The sequence below is a fragment of the Haliotis rubra genome, unplaced genomic scaffold (genome assembly GCF_003918875.1).
Source record: "Haliotis rubra isolate DU_JTF1 unplaced genomic scaffold, ASM391887v1 Scf1549, whole genome shotgun sequence".
Lineage (NCBI taxonomy): Eukaryota > Metazoa > Mollusca > Gastropoda > Lepetellida > Haliotidae > Haliotis > Haliotis rubra.
Genome location: NW_025765502.1, coordinates 97,795 through 118,698, shown reverse-complemented (window position 1 = coordinate 118,698; position 20,904 = coordinate 97,795). Strand labels below are relative to the sequence as shown.

The window sequence follows — 20,904 nt, the reverse complement described above, 5'->3', positions numbered from 1 at the left end:
AGTGCTAAGATAATCATGTTGAAAATGCAGCAGTGACTTGAGATAAAAACTGTATATTACACTTTAGATCAGGTCACATGCTACAGAAACAATAGAAATAATCACTCACCAAGCCTTGGCCCCATGACAAAGACAAAGAGACCTCATGCTAACTTGCATAACTGCTTTACATTGGGATTTGTGCTCATGTGAGCTGAAAGAGCTGCTACCATACTTAACTGAATAATTATCCAACTTTAAAAAACAATAAAGTACACAATATTTTCATCCTGCTTCTTTCTTAGTTGACTTCTGATACACCTCTTACGTTAGATGCATCCAAAAATGACCTCATGTAGTTTGAAACACTTTTCAACTGTTGCATGCTTTACGGGTTTAAAGGAAAATGTTGACAAAACAAAACTTATCTGGATTGGTTCAGATAAGAGATTTAGGTCTGAACGTTGTAAAGAATCTAACCTTGACTGGTCGCGAGGAGAGTTTACTCTTTTGAGTATTAACTTTGATTTCGAGCTATACTGCATAATAGATGACTATCAGTGAACATTTGCATGTATTGCAAAACAAATGAACATTTGGTCCGTACAATCTCTTACTCCTTATGGGAGACATAACATTTTCAAGTCATTCCTCTCAAAACTTAATCACTATTTTATGGGTGCTCTTCCAAATCCATTCAGAGATCAACTTGAGAAATTCAGAGAAATTCCTTTAGATTTATGGAATGGGAAACCAGATAAAGTAAAAAGAAATATGTTGCTGTTAAATCCAGAACATGTTGGAGTTAGAATATCAAATGTGAATTGCATAATAGCTTAGCAAACATGAGAATGATACGTAGACTAACTTTAGGTAATTATCAATGGGGTCAGATTTTTGCAAAAGGTGACAAGACAGAATCTGATATGGGTTGAACACCCAAACTGTGTTATACAAGCACATATTCCAGCAGTTACAATAATACTTACTGGAAAGATGTCTTTTGACACGGCCAAATTTTGTTTTCAAATGCAAAATATCTATCTGAATGTGAATTTAAAGCTCAGACAATCTGGAATATTGACAAAATACCAATATACAATAAATCAATATTTCCTAACAGTTAGTAGAGACAGGACATAGAGTTTATGAATGATCTGATACATTAAGATGTCAGATTACTTATTCTTGTAGAATTCACATGGAAATATTCTGTTAATACCAAAGTTTTGGTTTATGAAAGTGTTAATACAGCTGTGCTACCTTATGCAAAAACACTTAAGATTCATTTGTCTACAAAAGCTTTTGAAAATCCTATCTCTGCATTGAATCATCTTTAACTATATATTTGCACTTGTCAAATGGTACTGAAGAGAAGTTATTCAACTTCTGGTGAACATTACAACTGTTATTAGCTGTTAAAATGTGCTTGACTGTTTAAGTTACCTGACATAAACTGATGCTCATGATGTCAATCACTTGATTGTGAGGTCAAGATATGATTTATAACAGACCGCCTTCATAAGCTGGAATTGTGCTGTGTGTTACGTTACACAACAAACAATCAAAACAATTTTACAACCATTTATAACATGTTTATTTTATTCAGTTTAGTATCAACAAGTTCTCATTACTTGGGGCGGACATACAGGTTATTGACTGTAAGTGACCTTGATCTTGAACCCTTGATCTGCCATCTGTGAAAAGAGGCTTGCTTCAACGGATGGCCACTATGCACAATTTGGACTTTCACTCTGTTGTCATTTCAGAATTAGATTCTATTTCAAATATCATCAAATTATGGTTTGCTTATTTTTCAAGAGTATATTATCCATTACCCATAATTAATCATGTTGTCCAACAAAAATCCTGACCCAACACCAAGAAAAAAAATCCTCATCGATCCTTGACATTCTTCAGAATCCATAGTGATGTGGCACCCTTTCATGGAACTTGTCATACATGTTTGACATCTTCATATAGATGTTTGTTCATCATATATATCAGCTTCTGTCACCCCAACATCTGTGACCACTATGAAGTGAAACATCTACCTCCCAGCCTCAAGGCTAATGTCAAAATTGTTCTTGAAAGCAGAAATATAAATTGAAAAACTTTATAATAGCAAAAGGTACCAGTTAGGTCATAAGGGATCTTTGTATTTGCCAAGTTTCCTTGAAATATGTTTGAAGGTTTTTAAGTTATGGCCAAAAAAACAATCCTACCCTCATTTGAGACCAAGTTGAAACTATTTCCATGAAAACCAAATTCTGAATAAAAATACTTAATTTGAAAAAGTCACAAATTACACCAACATGCATTATGCGTTGAGAAATAAACATTTTTAAGAATGGGAACCATGCCTAACACCAGATTTGGCTCCTCTTTTCTTGGGAGACATAAGTCATAACCAAGTTCCATCTTCTACAGTGGTGCGCAACAATAGTGGTAACTTCAAATGCTATTATTTTGGATACTATTTGATCAATTACCTCAACATTGCCTCAACATGTGTCTTTTCGATCATGTTATTTCAAGCATGTACCTTAGGATAAAGAATCTAAGTTCCTAATAAAGTTTGGAGGAATATTTTCCCACTCAGTCCGTATTTTACGTTCCAAGTATTCAATAGTAATGATGTTGGAAACTCATCTCCTCAAACGACACCAACAATTTTCCCTTTACCTTCAACTTCCATCTTCGGTCAAATGGACAGGACGTCAACCTTTTTTCTTAACTGAACCGTGACATTTCACCCAAGGGTCGACGTCCTGTGCAGACACCAATCTAATTTCGTCAGGGGGACAGTCCCTGCTCCCTCGACCATGACGGACACAGGGATGGTGTATTCTCTTTTTGCCTGCTATATTGGCTAAAAGCGGATTTGGATTAACAGTCCAGGGCTTGCACAATTATAGTGTGTTCGAGTAAGTGGAGTTCACTCACCATTAAGTTCACTCACTGACCACATCGAGCACAGATCATAATGATCAGTGAACTCAGTCATTAAAAGTAATCAGATATGACATGGGTTTAGTATTCATTGGTTATACATTTAGAGTGAAATCATCTGACATCTGACATGTGGCATTTAACGCATATCTGTGGATTTGCTGGTGATATTTGCAATAAAATTTTAAATTTCACCATTGCTGAACAGCAGAAATCTGTCGCCGTTGCATGTGTCCATCCAGGTCAACATCGAATACTGCCTCGTGAACTGGTGATATATTCTACATGCTGAAGGCCTGCCATAATGGTGATTGAAAAGAGCAGTTAAAGGTTAATAAATACATTTTATTAATTATAGTTAAAACAGTTATTGTTACATTTTTTTAAACACATAAATCTGAGTAGGTAAATTAATTTCTCTTTCAAATGATGATGAAGTTACCTACACAAAGTGTTTATTTTTTAAAGAGTTTTACCTGAGTAGGTTAATTAATTTATCTTATAAAGTTTCATTAAGTTACCTCCACAGGCAATCAATCAATCATCCTTTTTATTACCATATGTTTACAAATACTTTCAAAGCATCATGTGGATAGTTTTAAAAAAATATATCACTTTTAGACTAGGGCTTGAAACAAATCCAGCAATTATGTACGGATAAACTAATCATGTCATATTGGCAGACATTATGATGGGAAGAAATTTACATAGATTTCGTAATTGCTTTACATTATGAGTTTCATTTAGGGCTGACATTTTGTAATAGTTAGGATTGTTTACAAAATAGTTCTTTGAATACATATTTCTGGATGCAGTAAATTTATTACATTGAAATAAGTAATGAAATTCATCTCCAATTTGGGAGGGACATGATGGACAAAATCGTTTATTTCAGGAAATATTTTCCCAGCGACCTGTTTCAATAATTTATGGCAATTTATGGTTGGCGTGTTTAAATTTGATTAAAATATTACAGTGCTTTGTTCCTAATTTACGTTCCAGTAAAGAAATATCCAGTATAAGTCAACTTAAGCTCAGTATTATTCGTTACACTGCTATACTGAGTCTACCAAACCCTAGTAGCAGTGTAACGAATATTACTGAGCTTAAGTTGACTTAGACTGAGAAATATCATAAAGAGGTTTCATACATTCATAGATAACAGCTTTAGAGGAAGATGTTATGGGGTTGTTAAGCAATTGATCTGAAATTCAAAGTTGATTCAGTTACATAGCTAATCCCTAATTAGCTAGGGTTAATATATTCTATCAGATAGGGGAGTATGTATAGGTTAGACCACGAGGACCCTGTGTTTAACCGTTGAAATGCTGAGTTAAACCCAGATGCACATATCTCCCCTCCTATTCTCTATATATCTTAATGACTTAGAAACTTTCCTCTCTGCACATGGATGTGAAGGTGTCAGTCTGAGCTACGAGGACAATGATTATATGATGCTGCTTCTACATTTTATAATCTTACTTTATGCTGACGATACAGTTATTTTAGCCAGTAGTCAACAAAACCTCCAAAACTTAAGGTGAATCTAGAAAAAACGAAGATTGTTACTTTTGGCGGTGGAGTAAGCAATCGTAGTAAGGTGATGATGTTCATTGGTATTGATATACTTAAAACTGTTGATGCATATACATATCTAGGGATAGTTTTCCATAGAAATAACAGATTGTTAACCTCCATCAAGACCCTTGTAAGTAGCTCCACAAAAGCCATGTATGCTCATATTAAAAAGGCACGAAATATCAATCTACCATTAGACTTGCAATGAAGTCGCTGGAACGCATCTTGTTGAGACATCTCCGTCAGGAAGTTGCCGACATACTTGACCCGCTTCAGTTCGCCTACAGGTCAAGGAGAGGAGTTGTTGATGCCACACTGTCACTCCTGAATAATGTCTATAAACATCTAGAGACACCTAAGTGATACATCAGGATCCTCTTCGTTGGTTTTTCATCTGCGTTCAACACTATCCAGCCACATATCATGATACAGAAACTGTTAGACATGGGCGTTAACCCATACCTCATCAAGTGGATCGAAAACTTTCTTGTGGACAGACAGCAGTACATGAAAGTTAACGGGGCTGTATCGACTAAACGGACCACCAACACTGGTGCACCACAAGGCTGTGTAATATCTCCTGTTCTTTTCACCCTCTACACTAATGATTGTGCAAGCTCGAATTCAACCTGTTCAACTGTAAAGTTCGCAGATGATGCAGCAATTGTCAGCAAACTGAATGACACTGATTCTGAAGAACTGTATAAAGAGGAAATTAATCATTTTACGACTTGGTGTGCAGAAAACCACTTACTCTTAAATGTCACAAAAACAGGAACTGATAATTGACTTTCGGAGTAAACCCACAGAACTGCTTCCAGTGATAATGAACGGTGAATGTGTTGAGACAGTGTTGGAGTATAAGTATCTGGGAACCTTCATTGACTTCATTAAGCTGAACTGGAACTCTAACACTGAAGCCCTATACAAAAAGTGTCAACAACGTCTTCATCTCATGCGTAAACTGAGATCTTTTAATGTTAACCCATCTGTGATGTCATCTTTTTATGTAGCATTTATTCAGAGTATTTTAACATTTTCCTTTCATTGTTGGTACGGGTCTCTCTCAGTTCATCTCAAATCTAAAATAGACAAAATTGTTAACACTGCAAGTAAAATCACTGGAGTCAGATTTGAATGTTTATCATCAATATATGAGCGGCAAATCGTGAATCAAGCTGTCAAAATCATATCTGACCGTACTCACTACTTAAATTCGGAATACAACCTTCTCCCTTCAGGCCGCCGATACAAAGTTCCAATTGTGAAAATTAAGAGAGCCCGTACATCCTTTATTCCAAGTACCATATCTCTCTTAAACAAATGTGAAGATGCTTAAATCAAAGAATTTATGTAATATGTTTGGTATCTCTCTAATGTGTCAGTAGCTCTGCTGATGTAACACAATTCCTGAAAAGGCATTAAAGTATTATTCTATTCTATTCTATTCTATTCTAAAGCTTTTGACATGATGGTATTACCCAGCCTTCTTTACAGCTGTGAAGATTGGGGGTATGAAAATATCGATTTAATTGAAAAACTACATTTGAAATTTCTCAGAAGGTCTACGAACATCAACACCAAAGATTATGATTTATGGAGAACTTGGACGATTTCCCCTTAGGATAACTATATCCAAGAAAATGATAAGCTACTGGCATAAACTACAATGTAATGACTACCCAATTAAGCTGTCTAAAATGATCTATAACTATGTGAAACTAAATTATGATAGAAACCTACCTCAAAACACTTGGCTAATGTTTATTATAGATATTCTAGACAACTGTGGATTAACACATGTACATGTATTAAACAACGCCCAAATGTACGATGGCCAATGGCTGGCTTCTACATCGAAAGAACACTTAAAGACCAATGTATACAATCCTGGCGTAGTGAAATTGAAAACAGTACAAAAGCTAACTATTACAGAGTCTTAAAAATTATTCCATCTTTGGATAATTATCTGTTGCTTCCAACTTCACTCTCATACACCTTTATTGGCATTCAGAACCTCAAACCATTACTTTCCTGAAGAGACTGGTCATTGGTATAATGCACCACGTGACAAGAGGACATGTCCTCTTTGTAATTCGCCTGCTATTGCTGACGAATTTCATTACCTCTTCAGATGTTCAGCCTTTACAGAACCTAGATCAAAGTTCATCAGTGCACACTATTATAATTTCCCAAACCTGTATAAACTTAAAAACCTACTTAGCTCCGTATTAAAGAAACTGTCTAAATTTGTTGCAATATTAAACTCTAAGACCAATATGTCATTAACTGTCATGCTGATCATGTTACTTGCAATACTGATTTTGTAAATATATGCTCTTGTACCACCGTTGGTGTTTTTTTTTGAGAATAAAAACCTTGAAACCTTATGGGAGTAAACCCTCACAAATGGGAGTAGACCTCATTAATCACACCGCTGTATCTCCAAATGCACCAATGGGGAACATTCCTGGAGTTGCGCCCTCTTGCCCGCTTGGAGCGCTGCGGTAGTTACGGTCCAACAGTAGCTGTCACTCTGATACTGGCATATAGGCCTGCCTATCGGCCAAGCCTAAACTTAAATCGACATTAAACCTACTTTTAATTCTTATATTACGAATTACGGAATCTGGAAGTTGTCCCGACTGACGACTGTTGTCAAAGCACGAAGAACTAGCGTGTCTGGACGAAAAATAATGCTAATAGGACGGTACTGCAGTTATTGTAATATTGCCGTTTCTCGGAATTTCTTATTGAGTAGTTGCTTTGTAAATTCGTCAAACCATTTACTCCCCATTATGTCACATTACACAGAGCATTAATGCGGTTGTAATAGTTGTTAGAACATAGGATTAGTGTACACTGAAATTAGCGTTACACAAATAACGTTAGCGCTGACTTGATTACGGGCACAACATAAGTGCTTCAGTTTTCGTTCACGTAACAACCTATTCTCATAGCCTATAATGCATTGGGATGCAATGGAAAGAGGAAATGCTATGGCAACGGATCGTTTTCGAAAGGATTTGAAACATAAATCATTTTCATCGAATTAACGACTCGCTGACAGTGTGTTCAACAAAATATATTACACCCATTACACACGATAAATAAGCTCACAACTTCCGGTTTATAGTTTCTACATACATATTTAAGGACCGTTCATAATTAATGGGGTGGGTGTTGGTGATGATTTTTATGGAGAAGCATGTACAATGTGAATGACCTCCCTACAATTCATGTACAAAGTAAGTGACACCCCCTTTGAATATGTCATATTCAAAATCAATTAAACCCATCCCCACCCCATAATTTTAAGCATAATCTTTTTTATGTACAAATTTGCTTACCCCCCTCTAGTACATGTGTACAAAATTGATGACCTCTACCTTTCTAGAACAAAATAGGTGATCCCTCTTAAATTCATCATCACCTCACACCCCCAAAATATATTTTAGGCCATTATTCAATCCCAAAATGTACAGTAAATTGGCATATTGCTTGCACAATATATTTCTAAGTATCATTTGGGACCCCACCACAATCTGTACCATTTTCACAGGCTGTCTCTTCTCAACACAAATAACCAGTATCTAAATGATAGATCACATTTTGAAAACACAAGAATATTATTTGAAATTGTTTTTCAGGTGTTGTCGCTTAATGTAAATAAGCATGAGTGAATTACTGAAATATTATAAACACATTGAACCATTACTGGAGGTCTGAACTATCTGATGCCAGAAGCAAGGGGGCATTGGGTTCATTGTCTTTTAAGGTGGGAGCCTTTTAAATTTGATTACAAATATTCACATTTGTTATTCCAGCATGTGTGAAGGGTTTGCAAATTACATCAAGGCTCGTCACAATTATAATGGACTCACAGTGTCAGTGAACACAGTGTGTATTTGAAATACTGAAACAAGGAATAATATAGCTTTTGAATGGTAGTCTAAATGGTACAATTGAGATTCTACAATACTTACGATTATTCTCATGTGTCAATTATCATCAAACAAAAATCAACAAAGTCTGGGTTGTCATTTTAGTTTTTATTGTTCAACATATTATATTCTGCATGTATGGACATTCATAAATATAGACATACATACAGTAAAAAATGATGGTCTCCTTTGAAGAACCTTGATTAACACTTACATCAGATGCATGTTGATGTTTTCCACACTGACAATCATACTGTCAATATTGCTGTACAGATAATTTAGGTGACATGCATATGCACCAAAAATGGAAGTACAACAGTGAAGTCTGAATATTTTGACAGTCCTGTAAATGAAAATTGTTGCAGCACTAAGCATAATAGTTAGTACTGGAAGCACTGCATGTTTGTCTCTGTGTTGATATACAGTTACTTTCATATTTGGCCTGTGCCCAGTCTGGAGAGAAAATGTTTGGCTCAATATTCTTGCCATCAAAATCCTCATGGGTGATTGTTTCCTCACCAGCGACCTCACTGATGTTTCATTCAACATCACAAGTATCCACCAGAATTAAGTGGGTCAGCTGATACAGTCCAGAGAAAGAATTGGTCTAGTCTGTCTCACAGTCCCTGAACCACATTAATTTCCATACGGCCAAGCCCTCTCTGCAAGCTAAAGCCCTAAATAAAGCAAGTCTAGATGGACTGAAGAACAGTTCATGGAATGTCCGAAACACTGCGACCGCGGACACCAGATGAGCATGTTCTCGGATGAGGTTATAGAACAGTTGCGTTTTGGGATGTTCAGTTATCCTATGGATGTTTTGTTTTGTTCTCGGACAATGTGTTGTACATGCGCGAACACAACACTTCGCAGAAACGCTACTGCACGAGAATTCCATGAATGAATGTTTGTTATATAAACGTATTTCGTGATACTTCGGACAGTGTGTTAAAGGAGTGTGTTAGAGACTGTGGGTTAGGGTATTAGTGTTAGAATGTTAGATGGTTAGATGGTTAGATGGTTGCGTCGAACGAACATCTGTGTGTTGGATGTTGACGCGTTTGAGATGATTTGGTCATAATCGGACCTCAGCAAGGTATTGAAGCTTTCTACAGTATCTTGCATTCGTTAGTGTATATATAAATTTAGAATTGTGGGGAAATAAAATTTGGATTAAATAATTAGAATTTTTGTTTTCATTCCACTGCAAAACACTAGATTTCCTCAGGTTCTGAATCTCTGGTCTCCCTAGGGCTCCTTTTCAATATAAATGGGCTTGTTTGTTACTATCAAAATTATATATATTCAGAGACTAAGCCTTAGTCTAAGTTGACCCTGGCTTTACAACAGGAGTGGCAGAACATCCCCTAAGCAACTGTTCAATGTTTGTGCGAATCCATGCAATGTCGATTCCGTGCATGTGTACAGGCTCGGGGAGGTCACACTCGCTACTGACGGATGTGAGGGGGGTCTGTGTGTGAAGTTTGGCGTGTCAGCCATATTAGTGGAATGCTTGCAATACTTTTTTTCTGAAATTGAAGCACAATAAAATTCTCAACATAATGGTATTCAAATTTTCATGCAAATGTTGTTTGTTAATTTTTCCTCATTTGAATTTGGTTTTGCGTTTTCAATGTGTGTCAGTATATATGTAGTTATATTGGTCATAACAATATGATATATATATGTCATTATGTTGGTCATAAACATATGATATATATGTCATAATGTTGGTCATAACCATATGATATCTGTTTCATTATGTTGGTCATAACCATATGATATATATGTTATTATGTTGGTCATAACCATCTGATATCTATGTCATTATGTTAGTCATAACCATCTGATATCTATGTCATTATGTTGGTCATAACCATATGATATCTATGTCATTATGTTGTTCATAACCATATGATATATATAGGTCATTATTTTGGTCATAACCATATGATACCTGTTTCATTATGTTGGTCATAACCATATGATACCTGTTTCATTATGTTGGTCATAACCATCTGATATCTATGTCATTATGTTGGCCATAACCATATGATATGTTTCATTATGTTGGTTATAACCATATGATATCTATGTCATTATGTTGGTCATAACCATATGATATCTATGCCATTATGTTGGTCATAACCATATGATATCTATGCCATTATGTTGGTCATAACCATATGATATCTATGTCATTATGTTGGTCATAACCATATGATATCTATGTCATTATGTTGGTCATAACCATATGATATCTATGTCATTATGTTGGTCATAACCATATGATATCTATGTCATTATGTTGGTCATAACCATATGATATATATGTCTCTATGTTGGTCATAACCATATGATATCTATGTCATGTTGGTTATAACCATATATCTATGTCATTATGTTGGTCATAACCATATGATATCTATGTCATTATGTTGGTCATAACCATATGATATCTATGTCATTATGTTGGTCATAACAATATGATATCTATGTCATTATGTTGGTCATAACCATTTGATATATATGTCATTATGTTGGTCATAACCATATGATATATATGTCATTATGTTGGTCATAACCATTTGATATATATGTCATTATGTTGGTCATAACCTTATGATATCTATGTCATTATGTTGGTCATAACCATATGATATATATGTCTCTATGTTGGTCATAACCATATGATATCTGTCATGTTGGTTATAACCATATGATATATATGTCATGTTGGTTATAACCATATGATATCTATGTCATTATGTTGGTCATAACCATATGATATCTATGTCATTATGTTGGTCATAACCATATGATATATGTCTCTATGTTGGTCATAACCATATGATATCTATGTCATGTTGGTTATAACCATATGATATATGTCATTGTGATTGTTGGTCATAACTATATGATATCGATGTCATTATGTTGGTCATAAAGCAGTATTGTTATTGTATTCACTGAAAGTTTACAAAAACCTGTCAAGTATAACTTTTCATCATTCCATATTGTATCGATTAATATTGAGATATGACTAAATTTTATCACTTTCTGTATTTCAAAACTGTATTTCTGTCACTTTACACCAAGGACAGAACATTCATCTCTATACCACTCCTCCTAATTGCAAAGACAGAGAGTAAACTTTTCAAAACTGTGTGTCTAAAAAGTAACTTGACAAACAGGACTCCAGTGGTAATGTGTTGCAAGATTCAAGCTGTGTGCAACTCAATGCTTTTTGAATGACGAGGTATATACAACTTCAGCTCATACAACTAATTCCGTTCTTGTGGTACCAATAAGTTGTATCGTATGAATGCACCTATAAATCGCTTACCAAATCATCTTTCAGCCATGCAGTCAGTGTGTGAAGCTTCATACATGAACTATGTGTCTGTCTTTAGGAGAACAGTTCGATTGTTGATAAACTAAGATCAGTAAAACTCTATTGATGGAGACTGGTGGCCTGTACTGCCGAGTGAGATCATCCCTGTACCAAATGTAAAGCAAAGGATAACTTTTTCCCCAACTTGTTTATGTGTATAGTTTTCATTTCAGGTAAAGGAATATGGTAATAATGTTATCTATAGCATTAAGTTAATTTTTGTCTTTCTCTATTTTCACAGTATTGCTTTACAATAACCTACAAAAGCGAGGGTCAAAGACAATACGATCTACGCAGTGAATCAGAGTCGGACTGTAAGGCATGGATTGATGCTATCCAGAGAGCAAGGTAGGAGAACATAAATGACTAGTAGTATAACTGATTGACCCCCAAATAGCCATGGGTGAATTCATTTAACATATCATGAAAAAAAGGCCAATGATCAAGGTCATGAGAGAGTTAGAAAAAACAAACACTTTTGTGGATGCTCATTCTCAAATTTAATGCATTCATCATTGCACTTGTTATATATCATATACATCCTGGATGTTAGAAGACATTTATGTTCAAATTTCTTAAATGTAAGGGTGTGTGTGCTTAATTTGTTTCATGGAATGTGTAAAAGATGTTTAAGACTTCATACATAATATACTTCCTGTTGGTGTGATGTGTATGACATGTGACTGGACAACACTTAAGGTAAAGTTCACTTGTAATTTTCAGATTGTAACCTAAAAATATCCAAGGATATTGCATTTACACTAAATAATTAATTCAACACTTATCATTTAATTATGTCAAATGTATAGGTCCACACATTATTTAATGTGATTGCTATTGGTCAATTCAGTGTCATGTTGTTTTGCTTACCCAGCCATTTTGGAATCACTGAAAACACACAATCTGATACTGTAGCAAAAGCAGCACTCAAAAATTTGTGACACGTTCTCAACTTAGATGGCATATTAAACCTACAATGACACATTACACTAAACATCGAACGCAAAAGAAGTGGAGCTCCCCCGCTAAATTTCATGTCTCTTTACTGATTGAAACACCATACGTACATGGACCCATGATTTCAGAAACAATTCTAATCAATATTTACAACAATATGTCCTTTTTTGACATGTTCCAGTGTTTCATTATTTGACTTTATGCATTTTAAGCAATTGTGCCCTGATTTGGCACTTTTAGAGACAGACACTGACATATAGTACTGGAATAAAGTAACTGTGCATTATCTGATGTTATGCCATTTTTAATGCAAAAATGTAATAACATGGTATCTGGTATTTTCCTTAATCACTGTTTAATATCGAAATCTGTATGATTTGACACATAGTATCGTGACATGCCCTTGAAGACACATGGTGTCAAAAGTCAGTTCACAAATTCAGTAATTATAACGTAAACATTCCCTCTGGATTATGGTAGCCTTATTCCTGTGGATACACAGAACACATACAGAAAATCAAAAGACATTTTAACACTAAGTCATAGCTATTCCTAGTGGTATACCTAATCTACCCCTGAGTTATCTCCCTTGATCCTGACGTCACTGTATTGTTCTCCTAGAACCCTTCACAATTTTTCTGTATGGTCCACATGCATGACGTGCACAGAGTCGAGTGAAATTTCATTTCGAATCAAGACTTCAATTCTTCATATATAGGTCAGTTACAAATCGCATTCCATTTAATATTCAATCGCATTGCTGTTTTGCATTTATATTAGATATATTGCCAACGTATTTAGGGTCTGAAGTTTTCCCACCCTTTTTTATTGACAAGTATGGCGCAGAGCAAATGTCTACAATGTCTGAAATTCATGGTGGATGTTGATTCCCACTCTCTGTGTGCTTCCTGTTATAAAGGCTTACCTTGCTCAATCTCGGATCGATGCTTATTGTGTCAGGAAATGCCTAAAGAAGATTGGTTGTTGATGGACAAATCTCGTTCCTTAGTTAGGAAGCATAAACATTCATTGTCATCAGAATGTTTTAAGTCGAAGAAAGTTCAGGGATCTCCGCCTTTATCTATCAAATCTGAACCGAAGTCTCGTTCTAGATCGAAATCGAAATCCTCTCCCCAATTGGATATATCTGCGTTCTCAGAACTTTTGGCGGGAATTTAAGTCCAATATCCAGGCGGCCATGGATAAATCTGTTTGGGATATGGAGATGAGGAATGACAAAAACTGTCAAAACATTTGGAGGATCCTGTTTTATCCGGCAAGACGGCAGATAGCCGCAGTGGCTTGGTGGTTGATGGCAAGAGCCGGGGGCCAAAGTCACTTCCTATGGGTGCAATGACCGGGAAAGCCGGTTACCATGCCCTGGCGTACGTAGGAGGCCGGTCCCCTCAGGGGCTTCAAGCGACGGGGATGGAGTTGGCCAAGCCGGCTCCGGATCCGGGGTGACCGTGGCTCAGGCTACACACTCCGCGTCCTTTGTCCCCGGGAGCCAGTCATCCATGGCTGCTCCCTGTCGCATACAGCCTGCTACCTTCTCCCACGGGGAGACCAGGCTGCAAGCGTTTCACGGGTCTGACTCGGTCCAGACAGCACGTGATTCCCGCCCCAGCTCTAGCCAGGCCACTGGGTCGGCTGCTATGGATAACGGTGTATCAACCCAGCAGTCTGATTTGCACGGGCCTAGCGGTTCAGAGGACATGGCTACGGACCCGCAAGGTTATTTTGACACAGACAATCAGCCCTTGATACCGTTAGTGTCTGATGTGACGGATCAGGAGGATTCATCGGTTTATCCTTTTTCTCAATCGGAGTTTTCCATGAAAGAAGGGTAGTTGACGGTACAACCTATGGACATGTCAGCACAGGATTTTAAGCCGGGCTGGTCATTTAAGGAAAAACTGGAACTTTTGCACGGACTCTATCCTAATACTCTACCACCGCCGTCCGGCGAGCAGGAGATAGATATTCCCGTGGAACTCGGATTATCAAGTTGTGTTCCCCCGGAACGGATGCCCAGGCTGTCATTACCACATTCATCATCACTTAAGAAAGTGTTGGAGAATTACAACTTAGGCCTCTCCAAGGCTACGAACTTGAGTTCTTTGCCTAGGGTTTCTCATAAACCCATTTATTCCATTCATCATCGTGTTATCCCAGTCAATCAACCAAGTTTAGACAAGGACTTTAAACAGTTACAGGATGCTAGAGGCTCTCGTGACTATGCACTGTTCTGTACTTTCAAGGATTGTAAGGAATTGGATACGGCAGCCCGTCTGGTGATTGATACCCTATCTTATTCAAACTGGTTTTCTGCGGGAGTTCGTGCCTTGCTCCCACTAGTGTTTCAAAATTATACGGGAGTTAAGAAAGACACTTTGATTTCCATGACTGCTCAAGAGGTGGCGTTAGCACATTCGTTTCTGGATGTAGTGTATCAGTCCTTAGCCGATGCAATGGCTACTCGGGTGAATAGTTTGGGTCGACTTACAGCTATTTAGCGGATACAGCGGCTAGATTCAGTGAGGAATTTACCGGATGTTTCAATGGATTTTCTGTTGCACCAGCCCTTGGAATCGGATAACACCTTTAATTGACAATGTCAACAGGCTATTTAGGATAGAGATGCTTTGACGTCGAGGAACTTGAATCAACGTTTGGCGTCGGCTCTTTTATTCCAAAATAGAGGAAGGGCTGACATTAGATCTAGAAGGGGATCCAGTGTTACTTCTCGTTCTGCTCCATCTTCAACAAGTCGTAGTCTGAATTTTCAGAGGTCTGCATTTGATCGTGCCTCGGATTCAAGAGCGCATTCAACAAATGTGGCTTTTACTAGAGGCTCATCCTCATCTAGGGGTAGAGGTAGGGGAGGTAGATCTTTTCGTGGATCAAGATCAACTTCCAAGAAATATTGACTCAAGTCTCACTGTTTAGCGTTCTCTTCCTTACGAATTGGAAACGTTTCTCAACATGATGTTGGATTTGGAATTTGTATGTCCGGTGACACAATCTCCAGTAGGGGGCAGATTGGCCCAATACTTAGACAATTGTAAACTTATAACATCAGACGAGTGGGTCCTGTCTCTCGTGAGCAGGGGGTTTATTCTTCCTTGGCACAAAGCAGCCTCCAGTGACTTGTTTTCCAGAGGGTCGTCGATTTGTTCTTCAAGGCCAACATTTAGCGGGAGCAAACTTAGCAATAAATCCGCTACTGGAGAAACGGGAAATCATGGAACTTCCTCCAGGGGATCAAACATGCAGGTTTTATACACCGATATTCCTAGTCCCCAAGAAAGATTTGGATGAAATGCGCATGATAATAGACTTGAAAGTGTTGAACAAGCTATTTTTGAGGAAACCGCCAAAATTCAGGATGGAATCAATTGCAAACCTACCCACATTGATTCGTCAGGATTGCAAGTTTATAAGCATAGATCTAAAGGATGCGTATCTCCATATCACTGTTTATCTGAAATCCCAGAAATACCTCAGATTTGCTGTGAACGGTCGCAGGTTTCAGTTCAAGGTGCTTCCATTCGGAATATCACTAGCACCGTGGCTTTTCACGAAAGTAATCTCCCCGATTTTAGCTTTTCTTCATCAACTAAGGATTGCAATACACATTTATTTTGACGATTTCTTGGCAAAGCATGTGGTGACAGCGGTTCTCATGAGGCAAACCAACTTTATCATCCACGTGTTTACGCATCTGGGTCTAATAGTTCATCCTACCAAGTCAGAACTGGTTCCTTCCATGAGGATCAAGTTTCTGGGGGCAATCTTAGATTCAAGAGTATGCCGCATTTACACTCCTCAGGAACGTTGGTTGGGAATATCAACCAAGATAGCCAACATGTTACAGAAGCCAGTTGCGTCAGTCCATTCCTGGATGTCCCTACTAGGATCTCTCACTTCAATCCAGGATTATACTGTAAGAGGAAGGCTAAGGTTGAGAATCCCGCCGATGGGGCTCAACCAGTTTCGGATGGAGGACTTTGAACTTCTCATAGCTTTTCCAGACAGAGTCCGAAGGGAGATATTATGGTGGACGGTGGACGTGATTGTGTTGCCGGGAGTTTCATTACATCCCCGTTTACCGGATCTGACGCTTTATGCGGATGCCTCGAACACGGGTTGGGATGCACACATGGACATCTGGCAGATTCAAGGTGTGTGGAATCCGTCAGAGGTGAATCTACAGATAAACTGTTGGGAGAAGTTAGCACTGTTAAAAGCGATCCGTTGTTGGGGGGAATCGCTTGTACAGGAAGAGTCCCATGTTAGTGTCGGACAATTCTACAGTAGTGGCTTACATCAACAAACAAGGAGGTACCAAATCTCAGCAGCTCCTCGGGATCACTCAGGATCTGTATCAAGCAGTGGACGCTATAAATTGTTTAATCAGGGTGCGCCACATTCCAGGTCGGAAGAATATCTTAGCGGACTCATTATCTCGACAGGGCAGAGTGATCTCAACCAAATGGACTCTCAAAGAACAGGCATTCGATTTGATGGGACAGACGTGGGAAATTCCAAACATAGATCTGTTTGCGACTTCCAGGTATTTTCGGACACCAACATGACTGTCTAGTTTATCTAGTGGCACCAGCGTGGCCTGCCAGACCTTGGTTTCCCACTCTACTGCAGCTATTGGTGGACAAACCTCTACGTCTCCCATTATGGCACAACCTAATCAGTCAATCCAAGTCCAACAGATTTTACAATAATGTCAGTCAACTTGCATTACACGTATGGAAGCTATCTCAAGCTCACTCAGGAAACAGGGATTTACAGTTGGAGCTACCAGAGCTATTTCAGAATCCGTCAGACCTTCTACAGCTGCCTTGTACGATGCTAAGTGGCGACGATTCATCCAGTGGAGACGAGAGTGTGGAATCTTGGATGTGCCTGTCACCATTCCAATGTTAGCGGATTTTATCTTGTTCCTAAGAGAACAGAAACATTTGAAGCATAATACTATTGAGGGATATCGATCAGCTATTGCTTCAGTCATGGACGTTCAAGGTTTATCTGTGGGCTCGAACTTATCGCTTCACAAAATGATCAGATCCTTTCAGATTAAGGCTATATCGTCTCCAACGTTATTTCCTAAGTGGGATTTAACGTTAGTACTTCAATTTCTTCAAAAATCTCCTTATGAGCCTATGCAGGACGCTTCTCTAAAGTATCTGGCATTTAAGATGGCATTTCTCTTGACATTTGCAACAGCTTCCAGAGTTTTGGAATTACATGCTATAGACTTTAAATCCATCGCTTTTTCGGAAGGATATAAACAGATAACTTTTAGAACTGCCGGAATTCATTGCCAAGAATCAAACTTCCGCTTGTGGTCTGTTGGGACATAGGATATATTGTATACCTCAGCTTCCTACCTCTACCTCTATATCGGATAGGACTAGATGCCTTGCACTGGTACATTCAGCGTCGCAGACTGTTTATTTCATGTAAGACAAATGTAGACTCTGAGGTATCCAAGGATACCATATCTTCATGGCTCAGAAAGGACAGAGTTTCTGACTTCTGAGCTATGGTTGATGGCTTCAGGTTAGAATATGATTTACTAGCCCAAGGTGGTTACCTTAAGGTTTGAGTTGAGCACATTTATAGTCTAATGACAGTTAACCGGAAGTGACGTCATAGAACCGGAAGTGACACCAATAGGACCTGAAGTGACGTCATCTAGGTTAGTTAGTATTACATCATAGAGATTGTCTCTAGGGTCCAGAAGTGCAGTCATTAGACCGGAAGTGATGTCATCAAACAAGAAATGACGTCATAATTACCGGAAGTGACATCATAAGTTTAAGGAATATTAGGTTTAAGCACACAATTCGTGACTCGAATAGAATCATGATATATTCATAGGAATCTAGCGTAATCCAGATTTATGGCGTCAGGAATTATATAATTCCTACTATTACGGATTAGGATAATCATGATATCTCTCATATCAACCATAACTGTAGGAAGTTAGAAGACTCTCCATCTCTGGGAATGTATTCCCCCACTGCTACTGACCAATCTGGAGATAAATTATTTATCTCTGACTAAGTCATAGTTATAATTAGTCATGTAAAAGGCACCCCCACACCATCAGTGAACCCCAGCCAAATGGTACTTGCTCAAAGATATTCCATTGTATATGCAATGTTTTTGCACGAGCTTGGCCATCAGTCATGAACAAAAGATAGTCGTGCTGTTTTGTGCTCTGAGGATAAGAATGGACATCTCGTTGTCTGGCTCTATACCTGACTGTTTATATCCACAAAAACAACTAAGAGAAGTTTGGCAATAAAAAAAATATTTTATATGGCAAAAAGGGGGGTGCAACGTCTATCATCTATACTGGACAGAAGCTGTTATACATGCTAGCCGTTGTACCCCATGCATGCTAGAGGTAGATAACATAAATTCGTTGACTACTTACATGTACAAAATGAAGTAGACACATGAATATTGCGTACTACCATGGAGTGAGTGCAGTAAGACAGGACGTGTAACCTGCCCATTACTCCATCCACTAACCCCATAAGTAAGCCAGGGGTGATGCCCCCATTACTTATTATATTAGGACTACTTCTACAGCTAGTAAACTGATACATGCTAAAAACATACTAAAGCTGGAGTGAGCGCTTCCACTAACATGAGAATAAGTAAGCCAGGGGTGATGCCCCCCATTACTTATTGTTAAAAGACTGAAGATTTACACTGCACTACTGATAATCCTAACACTAGTAATGCTGGAGTGAGCAAAGTAAGTCAAGGAGATCTGGGCTGCCCATTACTGGCCCATTCATTGACAGTATGGTAGGTACCGACTCAACGTTTGGATGAGATGGTCGTCGACGGATTAGGCTCCTGCTGTGGTAGCCGCGCCAATACGGAAAGAGTGCCCATTAAAGTCCTTGCTCCTATACCTGAGCCTGTTCAACAACACTTGCAGTTTGTGGAGGAAAGGAGGAAAAATTCCCTTGTGAGAGGATAACCTTCCTGCATCACAAACAAACGGGGGAGGCAGGTGGGATAGAGGCTCTGAGCCTCAGATATTGAGACAAAGTTCATACAGGTTGGAATTGTTGATTGTCAAAAAAGACCATCTTGACTCCACTCCGATATGGGTCCGTCTTGGAGGACGGGAGGGTGAGCTCCATAAAGGAATTGCCCTCCTCTAACACAACATCATCCCCACACAAATTGCTGTCACAATCAAAACTGCCTCTAACTGTGAATTCCCCATAATGAAGGAACCCAAAGAAGGCCATACACACAACTGCTAACATCAGACCTGCACATGTGATCCAGGATGTCGACCTTGATGGGCAGTTGTCGTCTGGCAGGGTGTGCTTGCTGCCTTTTGATTCCCTTTAGAATGTACTCTAGTCTGGGAATGGGACCCCCCTGCTGACAACAAAGGATGTAGAAGAAACGTATCCCTGCTAAGTACATCTTAATCGATGTATAGGCTATACACACAAATGAATGGCAATACATTACAAATTCTACCAGCACTGTCTCTGCTAATAAAGATACCGCCATGGCTCCCAGCACCAATTATACGTTGCCAAAAAAAGTTTTAATGCTTTCAATCCGGATCAGTAGACTTGATATGTGGATTGAGATATGGCTTCTGACCACAGAGTGTTTACTTGAGCTTGTAGGACTGGAAGACCTCCTTGAATGCTGGAATTGTGGTAGGGAGCCTGGCTGTCTTGGGTGCAAGCTGTCTGAAGAGCTGGAAATGGAAACGACACAAGATGTCAGCAATGCAGTTCTCTCTATCTGGCACATGTTTTGTAAGATCACACAGTTATTCTCCATATCACAAAGGGTTAGGCGTCTCATGAGCTGATAAAGTAGCTTGCATTGACAATTAGCCTTTCCGTTCCGAATGATGTGCACGGTAGCCAGGTTATCACAGTTTAACATAACAGGCTTCTTATGCCACATATGACCCCACACAATCACACGCACCACGATGGGATAGAGCTCCAGTAAAGCTAAGGAACGATTGGAGTTAAGCAAGTCTGATGGCCAAGAGGAGCTAAACCTCTGACCCTGGTAGTA

General features: G+C 38.5%; 1 protein-coding gene across 1 annotated transcript in view; it reads left to right on the top strand.

Moving 5' to 3' along the window:
* LOC124270782 (ras-specific guanine nucleotide-releasing factor 2-like) overlaps positions 1–20,904 on the top strand; it is a 126,978-nt gene that overhangs the window by 16,190 nt on the left and 89,884 nt on the right. Inside the window, exon 3 of the mRNA XM_046705826.1 lies at positions 12,089–12,195. Coding sequence (XP_046561782.1) covers positions 12,089–12,195 — 107 coding nt within the window. The remainder of the gene's footprint in view (positions 1–12,088; positions 12,196–20,904) is intronic.